At 28.5% G+C, this 19,669-nt stretch overlaps 6 protein-coding genes across 7 annotated transcripts; 3 read left to right on the top strand and 3 right to left on the bottom strand.

The window, feature by feature from the left end:
• Positions 1 to 78: 78 nt before the first annotated feature.
• Positions 79 to 3,623, top strand: LOC127283334 (exosome component 10). Its single transcript, XM_051308120.1, has 6 exons — positions 79 to 312; positions 600 to 845; positions 946 to 2,451; positions 2,643 to 3,121; positions 3,204 to 3,369; positions 3,467 to 3,623. Exons 1-6 carry the CDS (start codon positions 172 to 174, stop codon positions 3,509 to 3,511), a joined length of 2,583 nt encoding a protein of 860 aa, XP_051164077.1. The 5' UTR covers positions 79 to 171; the 3' UTR covers positions 3,512 to 3,623.
• On the bottom strand, positions 3,543 to 5,189 carry LOC127283342 (PSME3-interacting protein). Its single transcript, XM_051308130.1, has 5 exons — positions 4,941 to 5,189; positions 4,600 to 4,698; positions 4,198 to 4,414; positions 4,039 to 4,103; positions 3,543 to 3,953 (listed from the first exon to the last, which is right to left on the bottom strand). The coding sequence occupies exons 1-5, from the start codon at positions 5,035 to 5,037 to the stop codon at positions 3,625 to 3,627; spliced, it is 807 nt and encodes a 268-aa protein (XP_051164087.1). The 5' UTR covers positions 5,038 to 5,189; the 3' UTR covers positions 3,543 to 3,624.
• Positions 5,190 to 5,303: 114 nt separating this feature from the next.
• LOC127283335 (CLK4-associating serine/arginine rich protein) lies at positions 5,304 to 10,862 on the top strand. Of its 2 annotated transcripts, XM_051308121.1 has the most exons (14): positions 5,309 to 5,607; positions 5,726 to 5,823; positions 6,016 to 6,191; positions 6,268 to 6,483; positions 6,580 to 6,755; positions 6,817 to 6,890; positions 6,996 to 7,328; positions 7,460 to 7,915; positions 8,007 to 8,111; positions 8,194 to 8,242; positions 9,160 to 9,223; positions 9,533 to 9,638; positions 10,115 to 10,336; positions 10,649 to 10,862. In XM_051308121.1, exons 1-14 carry the CDS (start codon positions 5,476 to 5,478, stop codon positions 10,665 to 10,667), a joined length of 2,226 nt encoding a protein of 741 aa, XP_051164078.1. In that variant the 5' UTR covers positions 5,309 to 5,475; the 3' UTR covers positions 10,668 to 10,862. The 2 variants fall into 2 exon arrangements, with proteins under 2 accessions (XP_051164079.1, XP_051164078.1); XM_051308122.1 differs by lacking the exons at positions 10,115 to 10,336; positions 10,649 to 10,862 and having other exon boundaries at positions 5,304 to 5,607; positions 8,194 to 8,246; positions 9,533 to 9,565.
• Positions 10,863 to 11,183: 321 nt separating this feature from the next.
• LOC127283337 (molybdenum cofactor synthesis protein cinnamon) lies at positions 11,184 to 15,236 on the bottom strand. The gene is made up of 11 exons (XM_051308124.1): positions 15,041 to 15,236; positions 13,956 to 14,107; positions 13,687 to 13,874; positions 13,386 to 13,596; positions 13,002 to 13,268; positions 12,774 to 12,840; positions 12,397 to 12,508; positions 12,039 to 12,314; positions 11,825 to 11,964; positions 11,529 to 11,716; positions 11,184 to 11,450 (listed from the first exon to the last, which is right to left on the bottom strand). Exons 1-11 carry the CDS (start codon positions 15,069 to 15,071, stop codon positions 11,205 to 11,207), a joined length of 1,878 nt encoding a protein of 625 aa, XP_051164081.1. The 5' UTR covers positions 15,072 to 15,236; the 3' UTR covers positions 11,184 to 11,204.
• A 177-nt stretch (positions 15,237 to 15,413) lies between these two features.
• Positions 15,414 to 17,880, top strand: LOC127283339 (T-complex protein 1 subunit theta). Its single transcript, XM_051308126.1, has 5 exons — positions 15,414 to 15,578; positions 15,896 to 16,198; positions 16,261 to 16,905; positions 16,984 to 17,424; positions 17,504 to 17,880. The coding sequence occupies exons 1-5, from the start codon at positions 15,519 to 15,521 to the stop codon at positions 17,690 to 17,692; spliced, it is 1,638 nt and encodes a 545-aa protein (XP_051164083.1). The 5' UTR covers positions 15,414 to 15,518; the 3' UTR covers positions 17,693 to 17,880.
• A 184-nt stretch (positions 17,881 to 18,064) lies between these two features.
• On the bottom strand, positions 18,065 to 19,586 carry LOC127283341 (serine/threonine-protein phosphatase Pgam5, mitochondrial-like). Its single transcript, XM_051308129.1, has 5 exons — positions 19,305 to 19,586; positions 18,889 to 19,067; positions 18,589 to 18,803; positions 18,366 to 18,496; positions 18,065 to 18,297 (listed from the first exon to the last, which is right to left on the bottom strand). The coding sequence occupies exons 1-5, from the start codon at positions 19,469 to 19,471 to the stop codon at positions 18,144 to 18,146; spliced, it is 846 nt and encodes a 281-aa protein (XP_051164086.1). The 5' UTR covers positions 19,472 to 19,586; the 3' UTR covers positions 18,065 to 18,143.
• Between the last annotated feature and the right edge of the window lie 83 nt (positions 19,587 to 19,669).

Here is a 19,669-nt window from a genome sequence, read left to right as displayed (position 1 = left end):
TCTATCTCACGTTTCGTTGCCGTAACTATTCTTCAGTGAGATTGTATATCTCCATCTTTTATGCTTTATGGTCATATGGTGTTAATACTTGCAGACTCGGCAAGCAACTGACCACATGTCTGCCACATACATATAGCATCACTAGTGTTGTTTTGATGTCTTTGTTGTTTTATGTTGAAAAATTATTTAAATAAAATGATTACAGATAAAGAAGAGAATAATGATTCCAATGATGGTGATAAAATTAATCAAGAAACCGCAAATATACAAAAAATTCTTCCTGGCTTTGATACTTTTGATGACTACATGAAAGTAAGATATATTCTATTCATATAACTTATATATATAATATTTTCTTGAATTGTGTATATATTTACTTGTATTAAATGTATTTCCTTAGTTGTGATTGCATATTATATCATAAATATTGACTAATTGTAGTATATAATTATATACACGTGCAATTCGTTTTTTCTAACCTATAAACTTATATTAGAAGTAAAAATATGATTCTTTTAACTGTGAGTTACACGACTTTACTTAATATTATGTATGTGAATAGTACTATATTAAAAACAATTGTTTGTTTTTCATTTTAGGCTGGTTTTAATGCCATGAAAGAAGGAATTAAAATCACCAACAGTCTGCCATCTGAAGATAACTTTAAATATTATTCATGTTTTCCAAGTTTCAATAATGCAAGGCATTATCAAAGTGAAAGAATTTTAAAGTTGATACAGGGTATTATAAATTTAACAGGTGCAGCAACCGATGTTAATCGACGAAGTATTGAAGAAAAACTTGATCTTTTGGTGGAAGCTAATGATATATTTTTAGACCGAGCTGTAAGAATAAATTCAATACCTACCATAAATAGTAGAATAAATTAATAGTACATATCAAGTATCTGAAAGAAATATTTAAATAATTATATTGTGTTTTTAGAATGTCTATATGAACGAAGAATGCGGTATAAAGCCAAATGCGGAAGTACAATTGATTGTAGCTCAGACTAAAAAATCTGTTAATATTAATGGAAGTTGGAATACTGTAAACCGAGACTCATCCGCTACTTCTAGCACTGGCAATGCTCCATCTGTACGATTGTTGGGTGCAAAAAATGTTCAGAGACCACAATTAACTTTTAAGGATAAAGTTGATAATAGTTCAAAAGCCTGGATACCACGAATTAAAGAGAAGCCTAATGCTTTAAAACCACTTTCTATATATTTAAAAAAAGGAACGGATGTTTGCCATCCTTACGAATATGAACTAAATACATTTCAAGTGCCCATTAATCAATTGGAGGAAAATTCACCATTGAAATACAAATTATTAGAGGAAACACCTATAATTATGATAGAGAAAGAGTCTGATTTATCAATTTTATTAAATGACTTGGAGAATTATAATGAAATAGCTGTTGATTTAGAGCATCATTCTTATAGAAGTTTTCAAGGAATTACATGTCTTATGCAAATATCCACACGAGATACAGATTACTTGATTGATACTTTATCTTTACGATCAGAATTATACAAACTTAATCAAGTTTTCACAAAACCAACAGTCTTGAAAGTATTTCATGGAGCTGAATTTGATATTCAGTGGCTTCAGAGGGATTTATCACTATACGTGGTAAATATGTTTGACACCTATCAAGCGGCCAAACAACTAGAATTACCTTATCTAAGTTTAGCATATTTATTGAAAACTTATTGCGGAATAGAACCTAATAAACACTTTCAATTGGCCGATTGGCGTATAAGGCCACTACCTCAAGAGCTTATAAAGTATGCGAGAGAAGATACACATTACTTATTATATATAAAAGATGTGTTAAGGAATGCTTTGATACAAGTCTCAAATGGTAAAACAAATGTCTTGAAAGCTATTTATGATCGCAGTACCCAAGTTTGTAAAAAAATGTACGTAAAATCTATTTGGACTGAAGAAACTTGTTTAAACATGTATAGAAAAAGTCAAAAAATGTTTAATAACCGACAACTATATGCACTTAAAGAACTTCACAAATGGAGAGATGAAACCGCAAGAGAAGAAGATGATAGTGTTAGTTATGTTTTACCTAACCATATGATGTTAAATATTGCCGAAACTCTTCCAAGAGAAATGCAAGGCATATTAGCTTGTTGTAATCCTATTCCACCATTGGTGAGACAAAATTTACTAAGATTACATAAAATAATATTGAAAGCACGAGAACAACCACTTATAAAGCCAGTTTTGGAAGATGACATCAGACAACGCATGACTCAAAGAAGTCACGTCGCTCAATCAGAGACGTGGATTTATTCTCCTCACGATACACCGCAAGGAACAGAACCCAGAGCCAACTTGACATGTCTTCTAAATTCCAAAAGCACAAATGAAACAATTATTTTCAAGAAGGTAGAGGATCACGACATAACAGTATTTGATAATGCTTCAGATGTATGTATAAACAATGTTAATTAATTTAAAAAATTATAATCCATTAGAAAGTATTTATTTGCAACTTTTCTTTATGTTTTAATGAAATAAATCACATCCTACTTGAAAATTATTTTTAATAAACATTAATATTGTCGTTTAATAAACTCTTGTATTCTGCAATTTAAATTCCATTTTGAACATTATTTTAGGATGAAGAAGTAGGGATATCAAAACAAACATTATCTGATAACAAAAAATTACCTTTTGTAAGTCCCTTTGAAAGGTACAAACGTGTCATGCCAATGATAGCTGAACAAGAAGCTAAAGAAAGAGAAAAACAAGAGGTTGAGATGAACATTTTAACAAATAAAGATAAAAATGAAAGCATTCAAAGAGTACAAGAACATTTTAATCAAATTGTAAAAAGTAAATGTTCATCAATTAGTGTCAGCACTCCTTTAAGTCAAATGCATAATAAGAAAAGAAAAATGCACTCTATTAATGACAAAAGTGAAAAATATGTAAAAGAAAATTCTACATATGACATTAGTGCGCAAGCTGAAATTTTCAACAAAAATAAAATTATTAAAGAGAATGTGAAAACTGATAAAGAGGAGAATATTCCTGAAAAATTCAATGATGAAACACATTCAAAGATTGGAATAGTCCAAGATTTACAATCACTGAGGTAATTATCTATCAGACTATATTGCAGTTTCATAACCAGTTGTTTATTTAAATTATTAATTTTTAATATGATACATTTTCAGACCGAAGAAAAAAGGTGTTAAACAAGAAACTGTAAAAATATTAAATGCCAAGGGAATGCTCCCATCAAAAAATTTTAATTATAGTGCTGTTGACTTTAGCAGTTTTCAAGGAGGTAGTAATATTGGTAAACAAAATAATATAGAAACAGTCTTTAAACAAAATAAGGTAAGACTTTTTTATGTGTTGGTAATTAATAAATATTTGTTGCATAATAACTTTTTCATTATAATTAAGATCTATAAAATAATCAATATTTTTTCAGGAAAAACACAAGAGAATAGGACAACGGAAACGAAGAAAAATTTAGAGTATCTACAGGGAAAACATGAGTTATTAAATACTTTATATACTTTGTTTATTATTTAAAAATTTAAAGATTTAGTTTACATGATTAATAATACAGGAGATAATTTTTACAATCTAACTTTTATTTGTATCCTCAGAACAAACAATTTGTCGGCCCAAAATATCATACTTCATTTTCTTTTTATCATGTTCCTCGTCTGTATCAGAACTATATTCGCTATCACTAGAATTTGCATAAAATCCTAAACCAGGTAATATTCCAATACATTGCATATTTTTATTACTGACATCAATTTCACTTTGAATGCATTTTGTAAAATTATCTTCCACACTAATTGTACTTACATTGGTGGAAGGTATTTGTTCGATTTTATTTTTTGTGTCACTTTCCACGTCTAATTGTTTTTCATCCTTTACATTTTGCTTAGTTTTTACTTCGGTGTCTGTAAATTTATATACAATATTATTTAGAAAAAATACTAAAATTCATATTGCCAGATATTGCACCCTAATCACAATAAAACTTACCAACATTTGATTTATTAGCTTTCTTTACAATTCCAGATAATATTTTCAGTCGTACGCTTTTTGCACTAAAAATAATATTAGTATTAAAACTTCCAAAATAGTATTTTATAAACTAATTAACTTTTTACATCAATCTGATGAGTACAAATTATAAAATACCTCTGTGAAGAAATTTTGCTAGCATGCTGTGGTTCTTGTAATTCTTGCATTAATTTATGATGTAAAGTTTCTTCATGTAAGGAAGAAACGGCTGCTTTAAAATCACGCATTTCTTTCTCTTCTTCCAAATTTTTTTTGCGTTCTTCTTCAAATTTCGTTCTGTCAACTAAATCCAAAAATTCAACTTCATCGTCATCTAAACCTTTTATCATATTTTCTGGAAACATAATTCTTTGATAATTAAAAAGAGCTTTCTTTATAATAATAAAAATATTAATATGTAATACGTTTCTGTAACTATAATTTAAAAAAGGACTGAGATTTAAACGTTATTAGCTTCAATGAAAATCTTACTACTTTTTCTAATATTTATAATTTTAGGACAACTAATTTATTACTTACTGAATTTGTGAGCTTCTTCATACTCAATATCTCGTTCATTACGGCGTTCTTGTAAACGTTCATATAAAGATTTTGAGTCGTAGGGTTCTTCTGGAGGAACTAAAAAAAAATTACAACTGTTAAAATGTAAACGCGTCAATTATATTACACTATTAAATATCCTTAAAATTAATAATATTCATATAGCAGTCCTTGCAAATAGTTGACGCATTCACTGTAAGCAGGTAATAATTTATTACCTAAAAATGATAAATTATTAGAAAGCTATTTACCAAATTACCAAAACGTTATTTTAAAAGTATTTTAAACATGTAGTTCTATACATATTATTGTTTACTAACCTAATGGTTGATCAACAGTTCGGATCTTATTCCACTCTTCCTGACGAACCTTTCGTTGTTCAGCAATTTCAGCTTCAGAAATAAAACCCGAACTCATTTCGATTATTTGTGATTTTAATATTTCTTATAGTATAGTAGTTATTTATAAATTAAAATTTTACACTGCTGACATTTTTATTGCTGACATACATTATATCACTACAAGAAACAGAACTCTTGGGTAGAACAGAACTTTTGGGTACAGTCTACCTTTATGTAATGGCGTTCACGAAATTATTGTGCTTACGCCCTTCGCCAAAGACTTTACCGAACATATTGTGTTTAAGGCCTTAAAATTAGATCATGGACAACACAATTTGTGTTAGTTGTTTCAAGTTGTTTTTTTATTCTGACTATGTTAATATGTGTCAAAATATTTTTTTTCCTTAGTTTATTAAACCATTAAAATCTTCCATTATTCATGTAACTATTACTTATCTATTTCGGAAGACGAATTATCATTTACGTAAACAGTTGTTTTGTACAAAATAAAAAAATGAGTTTCATGGTAAAAAAGACGGGTGGCAGAATGTGGCATGAAGCTCGCAAACAAGAGAAAAAAATTCGAGGGATGTTAGTAGATTATCGCCGACGAGCTGAACGTCGTCGGGATTACTATGAGAAAATTGTAAGAACATTCTTTTTTTTATTTAATTAAAAAAAAGTTGTTAATAAAAGTGAATTATTAAATAGAATAATTACAAAAATTCATATTTGGATTATGTCATTTAACATTTCTTGTTTAGAAATCAGATCCTACTCAATTTCTTCAGCTACACGGAAGACCATGTAAAATTCACTTGGATGCTGCAGTTGCTACTGCTGCTGATAGTCCAGCAAATATGTAAGTACACGTAAATTGATTGATTTTATTTGATTGCCAATTCAAATGTGTAATATTTTATTTTTCATGCAACTTAATTTGAAAATGAAAATTCCAAAATAGATAAATAAAGAATATTTAACATTAATATTAAAAATATTCACCTTTTTTTTAAAGAAATTAGTCGTAAAAATGTTTGTTAACAATAATTAGGATGCCGTGGCAAGGAAACGAAGATAATCTTATTGATCGATTTGATGTAAGGGCACATCTTGATTGGATACCAGATGCATCTCAGTCTTTAGAAGTCGACATTGCTCTTACAAGTGAAGACAGACATATTAATTATGAACGATATCGTATAATAGTCCAAAATGAATTTTTGGGAGGTAATATTAAAATATGTTACAATTTGAAATTATAGTTAATTTAAAATTAAACAATTGAATAAATGTTTTGTTGTAGTAACTGAAGAAAAATTTTTACATCAAATTCATCTAGAAGAACAATTTGGTTCTTCGACAAAACCAGATTCCGTAAAAGATAAAAAACGTTCTACTAATAATGCAGCAATTGGTTACAATTATGAAACAGATGAACCTATTTTAGAACCTTCTAAAGTATCTGATTCAATTACAAATGATGATAAACAAGAAGATGAAGATAGCGACATTGATTTAGGTTGATATTTACTATTCAAATGAAATATTTTAAATAATTTTTTGAAATAGTCAAAACCCTTTTTTTCTTGTTTTATTTATTTATTTTTTGTTTTAGATATTTGCGTCGATGTATCACAAATAGAACCTTCACAAGCTCATGAAATGAATCAAGTTGCGCAAAAATATGGACTTTTAGGTGCTGATTATTTCAGTTTTCTAACACAAGACTTTGAAGAAGCGGAAACGCTTAGACAAGCCCGCAAACAGGAAGAAGAAAAGGCCATGTATTCCGTAAGTAATTCGTAGTATGTATTAACTTTTGTTTTGATACATAGATGTGATCTATCAACAGGGTAGAAGATCGAGAAGAGAAAGACGAGCTTTCAGAGAGAAAAAAATGATTGGTCGTGTTATGAGTCCGCCTAGGTAAGTTATTTAAGAATAAATTGATGAATTTAGTTTTCTGCTTATGAATGCTGTATATAAAGATTTTTATGTGGTCTAAAATTTTTATTACAAAATATATTTCAGTTATGCTGCAAGAGAAAGCCCAGAGTATAATCCTTATCGAAAGTCTTCTTCCAAATCTCGATCACGTTCCACATCACCAGTGAACACGGGTCAAATTACGTACATTACTAGCTTTGGTGACGAAGAAGAAGCGCATAGTAGTACTTCCCATAATACATCTTTGAATTCTAAGCGGATTAATTATTCATTTTTTAAAAAAAGAAGATCAGATAGTCCAGTATTTACTGAAAGAATTATAAGTAAAAGGACTTCAAGATCAAGAAGTAATTCCCGATCAAGACACTACAATTATTACAAATTTTATGACAGAAAGCGAAACACCTCTAGAACTAGGTAATTATAATTTTTTAATGCTGATTATACTTTAAAAAGTTTTATGTATTTTCATAATCAACTGATTACATTAGATTTATTTTAAGAAAGTAACATTAAAAACTAATAAAATTTTGGATTTTAAAATCAAGGATTAGACAAACAAACTCAAGGTCAGATAAATATTCTCGCTCTAGAAGCTATTCAAGATGGTCTCGATCACGCTCACGATGCAGAAACAGGTTAAGCAAGAGTAGATCACGTTCAAAATCAAGATCGATATCAAGTTCTACTTGCAAAACACGGTCGCGTTCTCGCCAAAGGAGATCTAGATCATCTAATTCTATCAACTCGAAAAGATCACACTCACAATCAACATTTAAAACTAGATCTCGCTCAAGATCAAAGTCAAATTTAAGATCTCATAATAGAAGTCGATCTCGAGATAGTTTTCGCAGAAGACGCTATTCTGAGTCGAGATCAAGGTCTCGATCTAGATCTAGGACTCGATCAAGATCAAGATCAAGAAGCAAATCACGATCTAGGTCCAGAAGCCACTCAAGTAACCGGTCAAAAAGTATTGATAACAAAATTCCTGCCTTACCAAGGTTATTTGAATAGACTATAAATATTCATCATATAACTTTAGCACATAGATGTTAACAAATTTATTTACTTTTTATATTTTTTAATACATAGGTACTATGGTCGTCGTGGCAAATCCTCTAGCCTAGAATTAGAGCTTTCTGGTAATGAAGAGAAATTATCCTTAGTGGCTAAAAATTCTTCTATTAACACAAGCATGTAATTGTTTTTTAAAATTCTTAATTTTCTATTTATGAATATCAGTTTCAAAAAAAATTATAGAACAATTTTTATTTTGTAGGATCAAACCAAAGGCCGGGTTAAGTACAAATTCTGGTGGCGGACACAAAGTCAGTAAGAACCGTAACGTTTTATTAGTCTTTTAATTGCATTTTTAAAACATTTAATTAATTTATGTCAATAATGTTCCAGTTTTGTTTAATAATCTAACTATCAAAATTGGCTGCCACTTTGTATAGTTTATTGTGAAAGGAATTTTATTTGACATTAAGCCATTTATCAAAAAATCGCCAAAAACATGTAGCACATATACTTAATTTTTATGAAGCCGTCAACAAAGCATGTAATACATGATTTCAAAAATGCAACCCCCCCCCCCCTCCTAATCGTGTTACTTTTCTCATGCTTTTTTAATTTTTATTTAATCATGTAAAGTAATATTTTGCTGACATCACATACTGAAAAATACAAGGCAAAATGTATAAATTGGCGGACATTTTAGACAACCAGATTCTAAGACAACTCAGGAATATTATTAATTCGCAAAATTCATACTATTTAAGTGTTTGACAATCAATGAAACTATTGAGTTGGTGTAAAACTTCGTCCCGTTTTTATTATACTCTGAAAAGCTGAAATTGCTGCACGAATTTTTCACCGACTCAATACATTATGATATAATCTCTCTAATATTGGTTTTGTTTTTTATTATTCTATTATCTAACATAAATGCAATAACTTGATACATAGTATAGGTTGGAATTTTTCTATTCATCAATAGAATGGTAAAATTTGTTGTTAAATAAATTACATAAACAACTTTAAGATAAAAATTTAATGAGTGATATAAAAAAAAATCAATATTTTCTCTTATTGAATACGAAAATATAATGTTTTTATTATTATTATTTATTTATACATACCTTTCGGTTTCGGACGAACTTCCGGCTTACATCTTCACGTTATAATGTTTCTAATCAAGTTAAATTTAATCAGAATTATATAATCATAACAATCTCTATTTCAGGTGGTGAAAATTACTCCTCAAGAACGACTTAAGAAGAAGATGCAAGTTTTATTGAATAGACAGTGTAAGGTTTAAATCATCTTTATTTACATATATAATATGGTTTAACTTATCATTGGCAAAGAAGAGCTATTTGAATAACTATTTATTTAATCCAAAGTACCACAAAATTACAAACTTTTTCATTTCTAATAGGGAGTTCATTAGGTAAACCCTGTATTGTCCATATATTCTTGCACACTTTTTAAAACTGTATAACAAAAGGTTAAAGAATAAATCTTAACCATCCATCACTCGCATGATGAAATTTTTTTTTTATTTCTCTTAAAATATATAAAATTAAATTAATTACGTTACACTTGTTCTCTCATAGATAAAGCTGACAAGAAGGCAGAACAATTAAGAATTGAAAAGATGGAACAACAGAGGCAGGATCGTGAAGATGAGATTCGTGAAATGTCTCTAAAACTTCGTCGAAAGTAAGTAGACAAAAATAACTTTTAATATTTTAATTCCTTGCATAGGTACTGATTAATAGAATTTAATAAAAGTTAAAACTATATATTAACAAGTTTTTTTTTTTTTTTTATCAAAGCAAACAAATTGAATTGTTAATAAATTTTGTTACATGTTGTCGATTGAGTAAAGAAACGTATATTACATTTTAAACTAGTCTTGGAAATATCTTAATGCTATTATCCAGATCTAGATCATCTATTTCATTCCTTTCATCGTTTACTACTAAAGAAAATTTTGAATAAAATCAGAATACATACACATAAGAGTATAAAAACAATTTATACTCTTCTAAAATGTTTGTCATATTATAAAAATCACAAATTTTCCGAACTATATTCAAACTTACAGTTAAAAACGAAGAAAATTTAAAGAGTTTGTTATTAAAAATCCAAATTTTATCAATTTTAAAATGTTAATAAACTTAACAATTTTGTAGACAACGAGAAAGACGTCATCGCTACGAGGGGGGACATACATCCGATTCCAATTCATCTGACTCAACAACTCCTAGTCCAGGACGTAGTCCTCGAAATAAGGGTACAAGTCGGGATAGAAGAAATCGTGATCATAAAGACAGTGAATTTGAAGTAGATAAGGATAAACAGAGAGATCGTGAAGATAGGGATAAGAATAGGCAAAACTATCGTAGACGACATCGGTGAGCAAAATATTGTAATGAAAGAGAAAAAGAATAAGAATAATACAGTCTCAATATATTCAGTACAACTGTAATTAAAAATACAATTTTTTTTATATAAAAAGTACTTGTCAATTTATCGCAAAGTTTTTATTAACAAAATTTTGTGATTAAAACAGTTTGAATAAAAATTAGTATCTACTAATAGAAAAATAGATTTATGAAAATTTTAATTAAATTTAAGGAAGAAGTGATTAAGTACTCCAATTAAAATTAATTCTTAAAAGACTTTCGACTTAAATTATTTTATTCGTAAAATCTTGATTATTACAGAAATTTAGTCGATTACTGACAGCTGTGGACTGTACGAAATCTTCCAAAAGTGAATTAAACTATAAAAGACTTTGTTAAAAGTTTACTTGGAATCATCGTTGAATTTTATGTATTATACGTCAATTATTACTTAATATGTTAATGAAATAAAAAATTTCCGACATGTTCTGTGTTATCAAATTTTAATTTTACAAAAAATACAATATTAATAATTTTTCTAATATACATATTTCTCCACCACCTTTATACCTATAATATAAGCTATAAGAAATAATAAATTCTAAAATGTTAAAAATTAATATTGAAATTTTTTATTGTTAGATGTAAATTAATTCTATTCATTATAATATGCCATAAATTAAAAAAAAAAGAAAAAAAAGTATATAGATACTATCTGTGATTAAATATTTTTCATTCCTTTATATTATATGAATCTATAAGAATAATTTTTCAATTACTACTTGAACTTATTTTTTGGGATTTCCATTCAAATATTAATAAAGGACGTAAAAATGAAGAAAATAAATTCTTTACCTACAATGTAATAGCATATTTATTATTCAAGAATACATTGATTGATGTTTAATAACATGGCTTTTACTAAATCTCCTTTTTTAATCAGCATTATTTCTTCAGTTTTGCCGGGAAGCAATAACAATGCATTTGCACTTTTGCAATTCAACAACCTACTACTAGTTTGATTTCCAGTATTGTAAGCTTGAGGATAAGGATCAGAATCATTCCACTGTAAAATAACTCTCAAATATTCTGGCCTAACATCTAACTGATGTGAGAAAGTTATCTGTGAAATTATTATGAAATAATTTTAAAAACATTCAATTGATGTAATAAAAAAAATAGCACATAATTGTTTAATTACTTTTGACGAAATGATTATAGGCTTAGAATTATTTCCATTTAATCGATTAATTATCGGTTGTAAAAATAGATAAGCAGTAACCACTGCTGAGACAGGATTTCCAGGTAAACATACAATAAATTTTTTCTTGTTATGAAAATTACAAGTTGCAAAAGTCATCGGCTTCCCAGGTTTCATATTGAGACGTCCTATTAAGACATAGAGAAAAAAATCTTTTAAATAAATGCATTCTTAATAAGAACATGTCAATTATTAACTTGATCAATTGATTAAAAATAAAATAAATACATCTTTACCAAAATGCACAACTGCGTGAAAATTTTGTTCAAGAACTGGTTTTAAAAAGTCTTTATCGCCCATTGACACGGAGCCACTAGTCACCAAAATATCAACTTCATTTAATGCTCTTTGAAGAGCATGTATTATTTCTGTTTTACTAAAAGAAAAAAAATTATACTTATATTATTTTATGAAAATATTTAATCCTATAAAATAAAGCTAAATATTTACTTATCCACAACAATCCCGAAATCAATTGGAACACAAGTAAAGTTCTTTAACATAGACATCAAAGTAATTTTGTTACTGTCATATATATGACCTGATTTTAACGATTCTCCCATAGATTGCAATTCATTTCCAGTGGATAATACACCTATCATTGGAAGTTTTGACACCTTTACATGCAAGCAGCCACAAGAAATTAAAAGTCCAATTTCAACTTCACAAATTTTTGTGTTTGCATTTAAAACTAATGCTCCTTCTTGTAAATCACTACCGACAGATCTTGAAAATGCATTAAAATTTTTAATATGCATACACAGATATTTCAATTTATTTCACTAATACTCGAATAACTTTTTTTTACCTAATATCTTGTCCTGCTGTAGGCTGAATAAGAATTTCAATTTCAATTTCTTTTCCATTAGAATTATATTCTTTTACTATCGTATCCTCTACTTGTACTACAGCTGTCGCATCTAGTTATTAAAGAAAAAAAATTGTAATTTTATTGTACAGTAGTGTTGATTGATACCTTCCTCGGATATATACATATAAATATAAAAATCTTGTTATCTCTATCAAATATAATATTTTTTTATAATAACTATAGTATTAATCTCTGTCCTGGATTAATTTAATGTTAAATGGTATTCAAGTAACATTTATTATTTTACAGACGTTAGAGAAGGCCCAAATAATTTTAAATGAAAATTTTTCAATATAAATTTGTCCACAGCTTACTATTTGGTACAGGTGCTCCAGTATTTACCCATACACAAGTTCCAGAATTCAAATGTAAAAGGTTTGGCTGAAAATATAAGTCCATGCAAATAAATAAAATAACGTAAAAATTTAATCTCTTAAATATGATATCGAATAAAATTAAATATTTCTTCTTTTAATTAAAGTTGAGCTAAAATCAATAATTGGTGTCCCACAAAAAATTATAAATAAATAATAAATATTTACAGCGTCACCAGCGTCTGAACTTCCTATAACTTTACGAAGTCCTTTGCCATCAGTATCTAAAACTGCATAACCGTCTTTGACTGAAGCTCTGAAAGGTGGTAAGTTGACGACTGAAAATACATTTTCGCGTAATATTCTACCAAATGCATTCCATGCACTGATAATTTCAATTTCACCCATGGTTACGTTTTCTTCAATTAATTTAAATGCAGATTCAACAGATATCATCGGATACGGAGATTGTCTTATCCTTCTTTCTTCTATTTGCTAAGAAACGAGCGAAAAAAGGATTCATATCTACATCAAGCATTAAGTTTTAAAAATACTTGTTGAGAGAGTTCTAAAAAGAAAAGATTTCAAGTTATGACTTTTATATTCACTTACTGAATAAAGAATTTCCGTCTTATGAACACAAGTATGTTGCTGTGTAGTTTGAATCATTTTATGCACATGAGTGATTTCTGAATTATTATTTAAAATTAAATCCACTGCATGAGGTATTGCAATCGCAATTGCTTCCAAACATTCTGTGACAGCTTTCGGTGATCCTGGTAGATTAATAATAAGTGTTTTGTTCCGAATTCCGCTAGTAAGCCTTAAATAGACCATATTTATACATATTGAATATGAATATTTAAAAAATGAAAAACATTCATCTTACTATGATGAGTAAAACTTGCGATACCTTGTAAGCATAGCCATCTGTGTAACTTTTAAACTAGCATTTAACATTGCGAATGAAATTCCTGGAGTTTCCTTTTCTATTACATTTTTTGTTGCTTCTGGGGTTACATCGCGATCAGAGAACCCTGTACCACCACTCGTTAAAATTACATTTACGTTCGGTAATGAGGTCCATGTTTTTAATATATTCTGTATAATTAAAAAATTATCATTATATAACTAAATAAGAAAATTTCAGGTAGCACACAAATAACAAAATTTTATTAATACTTCTATCTTCTGCTTATCATCAGGAACAATTGCTTTATAGGAAACATGACCTTTCAATATTTGCCCAGTTTTCGATTCTGCATTAGTTACTAGTCGAACTAAAGTTGGTCCGCTTATATCTTTAGATTGGTCTACACTACAACTATCACTGACTGAAATAAATTAAAGATAATTAAAAAACAAGAAGGGGTGGACATTTATATTACATAAAGGTGATGTTCATTTCACGAACATTATGCTTCCTCGCAGAAAATATTTAATTTAATTTACATTAGAAAAAAAAATTTTTTAATACTTTTAATTTAATTTATTTCAATTTTGCATTTCCTGAAGAAGTTTTTGTTAATTCTTAAATTTTTCTTTTTTTTTTAAGTTCTTTCGAATTTATTTATGTTTTGTTGACGTTAAAAATAACGATTAATTTTATAAATTTAGATAAAATATGAACTTAATATAGGTTAAAAAATTCGTTTTAACGCAAACAATACGTTTTTAGAATAAATAAAGTGAAATTTTTATAATAAAAAGCTTTTTTATCAAAAAATGTATTTTTAATTTTTTGAAAAAATGGTCCCAAAAAAAATTGTGTGGATATTTTTGGAAATCCTTATGTCCGATTTTTGAAATTAGTAAGTAGAATTAACATGCAAAATTTCAGGGCGATCCGTCAACATTTGTTTGAGATAATTTGTACACAAGAAGTGGTGCCATCCACACACACACACACACACACACACACATCCGGACATTTGTTCCTCATGTCGCAATATAACCATATCAGTTAAAAATTTATTAAAATAATTAATTTTAGGAAGTTCGAAAATTGTCATCACTATAAAGCTTCCTACGAGGAAGAAAAAAAATACATTTCATATTCCTATTAAGCAAATCAGATAAAGAAATTTAAAACTTGTGTATTCAAATTAAATAATAACAATAAAAAATAGAGTTATATATACACATTTAATATAAAAAATTTACAATTTTTACTTAATAAAAAAGAAATTACAATGTGAAAAATAGTAAAATATAAACAAATAAAACTTAACTAATAAAAAACATAAATTCAAATGAAAACATCTCACCAGTTAAAATTGCAAATTGAATTAACGTCATTTCTTCTTTATGAATTTATTGACTCATTAAACGGCATAAATAAGTAATTTTATTTTATTTATTTATGTATAAATTTTCATTATCAATGAATTTTTTTCAAATATAAATTATGAGGGTACAGTCACAGCATAAATGGCGAGTGGCGACAATGGAAATTGTTGTGACAGTACCCTTAAGCAGGATTGCGCAGTTACATATCCTGTTCCCGACTTAGTTGTGCTTAGGCTTTAAGTCGAGCAATTAGATAAAAAAAAAGTTGTTGTAGAATCAGCACTACGTCTACATGTGATTTCACCTTAACAGAAATGCTACTATGTTCAGAATGTTTGAAAAAAAGACGATTACCAAATATCAATTGCAACTAACTTCATTCTAATTAATTTAGTTTCCTTCAAGAAAGTTTTGAGATCTTCTGAAATAAATATCCTCACTTTTTTAAAGAAAAAAATGGCTTTACACGTTCCAAAGGCCCCTGGCATGGCACAAATGTTGAAAGACGGTGCCAGAGTAAGTATTGTTTAAATAATTAACAATTTAGTGAATTAAATGTTATTAAATATTATTTTTGTCAGTAGTTAGGTTATATATTTTGAGACGCGACCATGCCTCTTGGTACATTTCCTTATAAGGGCATAAATGAAAAAAAGTTGATGAATTATTATATTCTTCTAAATTAAAATTTTTCAAGTAAATGAATAAATAATAAGAAATTCTCAAAGTGAATTGTCGCATTAAAAAAAGTTTTAAATTCATAAAAAATTATTAATGAATACAATTATTTTGATTATCAAAGTATAAGAATTAACAATTTAAATTTGTTTTAGTATTTCACTGGGCTTGAAGAAGCAATATTTAGAAATATAAACGCTTGCAAACAATTCGCTCAATCTGTGCGTACTGCTTACGGACCGAATGGAATGAATAAAATGATAATAAATCATATCGAAAAACTTATTGTCACGAGTGATGCTGCCACAATTATAAAAGAATTAGAAGTTGAACATCCAGCTGCAAAACTGATGGTGCTTGCTTCAGAAATGCAGGAAGCAGAGGTTGGAGATGGTACAAATTTTGTCATAATCTTTGCTGGTGCACTTCTCGAAGCTGCTGAAGATCTTTTACGTTTGGTACGTTTAAACTATCTTTTAAATTAGATATTCAAATTAAGTGAATTTCTTGTATGTTCCAGGGTATCACAACTTCTGAAATCGTTGAGGGTTATGAAACTGCCCTTGAAAAGTCCCTTGAAATTCTTCTTCAACAAGTTGTTTTTGAAGTGAAAGATCTACGTGACCTTGAACAAATTAAGGGGGGAATTAGAACCTCTGTTATGAGTAAACAATATGGACGAGAAGATTTTCTTACTTCCCTTATTTCACAAGCTTGCGTTTCTATTCTGACAGAAAATTCCCATTTTAATGTGGATAATGTTAGAGTTTGCAAAATTATTGGTTGTGGAATTCAGTCATCTCAGATAGTCCAAGGAATGGTTTTCAAACGTCAAGTTGAAGGCGATGTCACAAAAAAAATGAATTGCAAAGTAGTAGTATATACCTGCCCTGTTGATATCACACCTACTGAAACAAAAGGAACTGTTCTAATAAAATCAGCCGATGAACTTTTAAATTTCTCCAGAGGAGAAGAGTCAATGCTTGAAGCTCAGATCAAGTCAATTGCAGATGCCGGAGCTGAAGTAATTGTTTCTGGTGGAAAATTTGGTGATATGGCTCTTCATTATATTAACAAGTACAATTTGATGGCTGTACGACTTCCAAGTAAATTTGATATTAGAAGACTTTGCAAAGCAGTCGGTGCCACAGCACTTACAAAATTAGTAAGTGTAACAATTTCTATGGATTTATGAAACGAAATATCAAGTAATTTACTAATTTCAATATTAATTTTGTTTCAGGCGCCACCTACTTCGGAAGAAATGGGATTTGCAAGCAGTGTTCACATTGATGAATTAGGCGATACAGCTGTTGTTGTCTTCAGTATGGAAGGAAAGGACAGTCGAATTAGCACAGTTGTAATTCGTGGATCTACTGAAAATTATATGGACGACATTGAACGTGCTATTGACGATGGGGTTAACACTTATAAGGGAATGACTCGAGACGGACGTTTTGTTTCTGGTGGAGGTGCTACCGAAGTTGAATTGGCATTTCAAATAGCTGAATTTGCAAATACATTACCCGGTCTTGAACAATATGCTGTGCGTAAATTTGCTTTGGCTTTAGAAGTTTTTCCCAAAATTTTGGCTGAAAATAACGGTAGCCAACCATCAGAACTTCTCTCAAAACTGTATGCTTCTCACAAGGAGGGAAATAAAACTTATGGTTTTGATAGTAGTGTATGTATTTAAAATGAATCTTAAAAAAATGTGTTTTTTCTTTACAGATAATCAAATATAATTTAATTTCAAATTACAGGAAGGAAGTGGGGAAATGGTTGACTCTGTTAAAGCTGGAATTTTAGACTTGTTTTTGACAAAGCAATGGGCCTTAAAATATGCTGTGAATGCAGCCTGCACCATTCTTAAAGTCGATCAGATAATAATGGCAAAACGAGCAGGAGGACCAAAACCCAGAAGTGGAGGCCATAACAGTGATGACGAGTAAAAATCTCCAAATGAAAAGTACTTTAATTTTCAAACGTTTAGTATAATTTTTTTATATGTAATGTTTAAGATTAATTTAAAATTTCTTGAGTGTTTACATTGTTTCTTCAAGAAACAGTTTGGCATTTAATTTTTTATATAGTTATCTTTAAAATCAAATAATAAAAAATTAAACCCTTTTCAATTTAATACGCTAACATTGATTTAAACTGCTGATAATGAAATCAAAATTTTACAAAATGAAATTTTTTTAAAAAACTGTGTTACTTTTTTTATTTAATCTTGAAATACCTTTTTTGTTTACCACTGAAAAAAATTGTTTTCATAAGAGGAAGAAGAAGCACTTGTTAAAAAGTAAAAAAAAGAAAGAAAATTTTCTATTAAAAATTATATTTAATTATAATGTGAAACATGGTAAATGTGTTTTTCTTTAAAAATGACATAAAAAATATTTAAGTACTAGTTGTCAAAAAATCCTGTGGCAAATGACCAGCATCTCCAAGGCATTTTATATGTACCTTTCCAGTTGGATGAATTGTTAACCAAGTAATACTAGCATGTTTAAGAGAAATACGTAACCAAGCTTCTGGTGGAAATTGTAATGCTCTGAAAAAAAATTGGCTTATTATTACAATTTGATTTCAATTTATAATTAATAAGTAACAATTACAGACCTGCAAACAAAATATCGAATCACATTAGCATGACAAACAAGAACTGTATAAGAATCATCTGTTTGATTTTCATGTGCTCTATGAAAATACTTTCGGAACGCTGATTCTATTCGTGAACCATCTTGAAAAATCTATAAAAAAATTTTTAATCATCTTAAAATGATATTGATGCCTACAAAATTTTTGGTTCTATATGTTTAATTATATATAAATAAAGTCTTACAGAAACTTCAGGTTTCCAGGAACTTATTGGAGGTTCTGGAGGTATTGGATAACCTTCCACAATCATACTGTCACTAGCAGTTTTTACATTTGGAAGAAATTGTTCAATAATCGACGAAGTCTCTTGTGCTCTTTTCATTGTCGATTTTACGATTAAGGAATAAGGCAAACCTAATTCGGCTAAGCGTTTACCAGTCAGTTCAGCTTGCTTTCTACCTTTAAAAACATTTTATAAATAATTTTTAAGTCTAGATCAATAAAATTTTGTACAATTCTATAATTTAAAAAAAATTATAATTACCAAGTATTGTAAGAATTTTTTCTTCATCTGTATTTCCTTGACGATTATATTGACCGTGTCTAATGAGTATTAAATGTCGAACAGCCTTTGATTTTTTAGCTTCACATTTTTTATTATATTCATTTTCACCTTCTGGGGTTGTTAATTTTACTGGTTTTACTAAACTTTTTGGGTCTCGCCTAAAAGACATTTATTAAAATCATAGAAATAAAATAAAAATTAAATAAGACATTTATTTCGGTACATACATGTAAAACAAATCGCTCTTAATTATTGTACAGCTCATTTGTCATTAACACTTATTTGTTATTAATGTAAAAATTAATTAATTAACTACCTACTTTTGTATAGAGTATTTTCTAATTTAAAAACTCACTCAATTTAATTTAATTGTAAAACAATAAAAAAATATTTACCTATCCCAATTGTAGTCCCAATTTACTGAATTACTTATAGCAGTAGAACTTTTATACAATTTATTATTAATTTTTCCTGAATCTAATGCATAATAAACAAATGCAAAACCACTTAAAGCACCAATACTGGATAATGCATACTTCTGTAAACGAGATAATGTACTCATCTTCCTTTGTTGAAAAAATAACAACAAATTTTAAATTTTAAGCATAAATATTTATATACAATGTATATTATAAATAGAAAAATGTGGAAAATATAACATCTGAAATGTGAAACGTCTATTAGGTGAAATTTTAGGGTACAGTCACAGCTCAGTTACTTGAGAAGGGTCGTCATGGTAACGTATAAGAGTGAGAGAAAT

This window comes from Leptopilina boulardi, unplaced genomic scaffold (assembly GCF_019393585.1).
Source record: "Leptopilina boulardi isolate dan_hultmark-lab unplaced genomic scaffold, ZJU_Lbou_2.1 LbouV2_31, whole genome shotgun sequence".
Taxonomy (NCBI): Eukaryota; Metazoa; Arthropoda; class Insecta; order Hymenoptera; family Figitidae; genus Leptopilina; species Leptopilina boulardi.
The sequence above is the reverse complement of the archived record's forward strand: the minus strand, read 5'-3'. Positions and strand labels throughout refer to the sequence as shown.

Bases quoted from the DNA above. Each gene is read 5' to 3' on its own strand.
- LOC127283334 (XM_051308120.1), top strand. From the start codon at position 172: ATGTTGAAAAATTATTTAAATAAAATGATTACAGATAAAGAAGAGAAT. The intron at 846-945 runs GTAAGAATAAAT...TTGTGTTTTTAG, and splicing joins ATATATTTTTAGACCGAGCT to AATGTCTATATGAACGAAGA. The intron at 3,370-3,466 runs GTAAGACTTTTT...ATATTTTTTCAG, and splicing joins CAGTCTTTAAACAAAATAAG to GAAAAACACAAGAGAATAGG.
- LOC127283342 (XM_051308130.1), bottom strand. From the start codon at position 5,037: ATGAGTTCGGGTTTTATTTCTGAAGCTGAAATTGCTGAACAACGAAAG. The intron at 4,415-4,599 runs GTAAGTAATAAA...TTATGTTTCCAG, and splicing joins TGAAGAAGCTCACAAATTCA to AAAATATGATAAAAGGTTTA. The intron at 3,954-4,038 runs GTAAGTTTTATT...ATAAATTTACAG, and splicing joins AGCTAATAAATCAAATGTTG to ACACCGAAGTAAAAACTAAG.
- LOC127283335 (XM_051308121.1), top strand. From the start codon at position 5,476: ATGAGTTTCATGGTAAAAAAGACGGGTGGCAGAATGTGGCATGAAGCT. The intron at 5,608-5,725 runs GTAAGAACATTC...TTTCTTGTTTAG, and splicing joins GGGATTACTATGAGAAAATT to AAATCAGATCCTACTCAATT. The intron at 6,484-6,579 runs GTTGATATTTAC...TTTTTGTTTTAG, and splicing joins AGATAGCGACATTGATTTAG to ATATTTGCGTCGATGTATCA.
- LOC127283337 (XM_051308124.1), bottom strand. From the start codon at position 15,071: ATGACGTTAATTCAATTTGCAATTTTAACTG. The intron at 14,108-15,040 runs GTGAGATGTTTT...AATTTATTTCAG, and splicing joins TCAATTTGCAATTTTAACTG to TCAGTGATAGTTGTAGTGTA. The intron at 13,597-13,686 runs GTATCGCAAGTT...GGTCTATTTAAG, and splicing joins CAGATGGCTATGCTTACAAG to GCTTACTAGCGGAATTCGGA.
- LOC127283339 (XM_051308126.1), top strand. From the start codon at position 15,519: ATGGCTTTACACGTTCCAAAGGCCCCTGGCATGGCACAAATGTTGAAA. The intron at 15,579-15,895 runs GTAAGTATTGTT...AATTTGTTTTAG, and splicing joins TGTTGAAAGACGGTGCCAGA to TATTTCACTGGGCTTGAAGA. The intron at 16,199-16,260 runs GTACGTTTAAAC...TGTATGTTCCAG, and splicing joins CTGAAGATCTTTTACGTTTG to GGTATCACAACTTCTGAAAT.
- LOC127283341 (XM_051308129.1), bottom strand. From the start codon at position 19,471: ATGAGTACATTATCTCGTTTACAGAAGTATGCATTATCCAGTATTGGT. The intron at 18,804-18,888 runs GTAATTATAATT...ATGTTTTTAAAG, and splicing joins AAAAATTCTTACAATACTTG to GTAGAAAGCAAGCTGAACTG. The intron at 18,497-18,588 runs GTAAGACTTTAT...ATTTTTTTATAG, and splicing joins CCTGGAAACCTGAAGTTTCT to ATTTTTCAAGATGGTTCACG.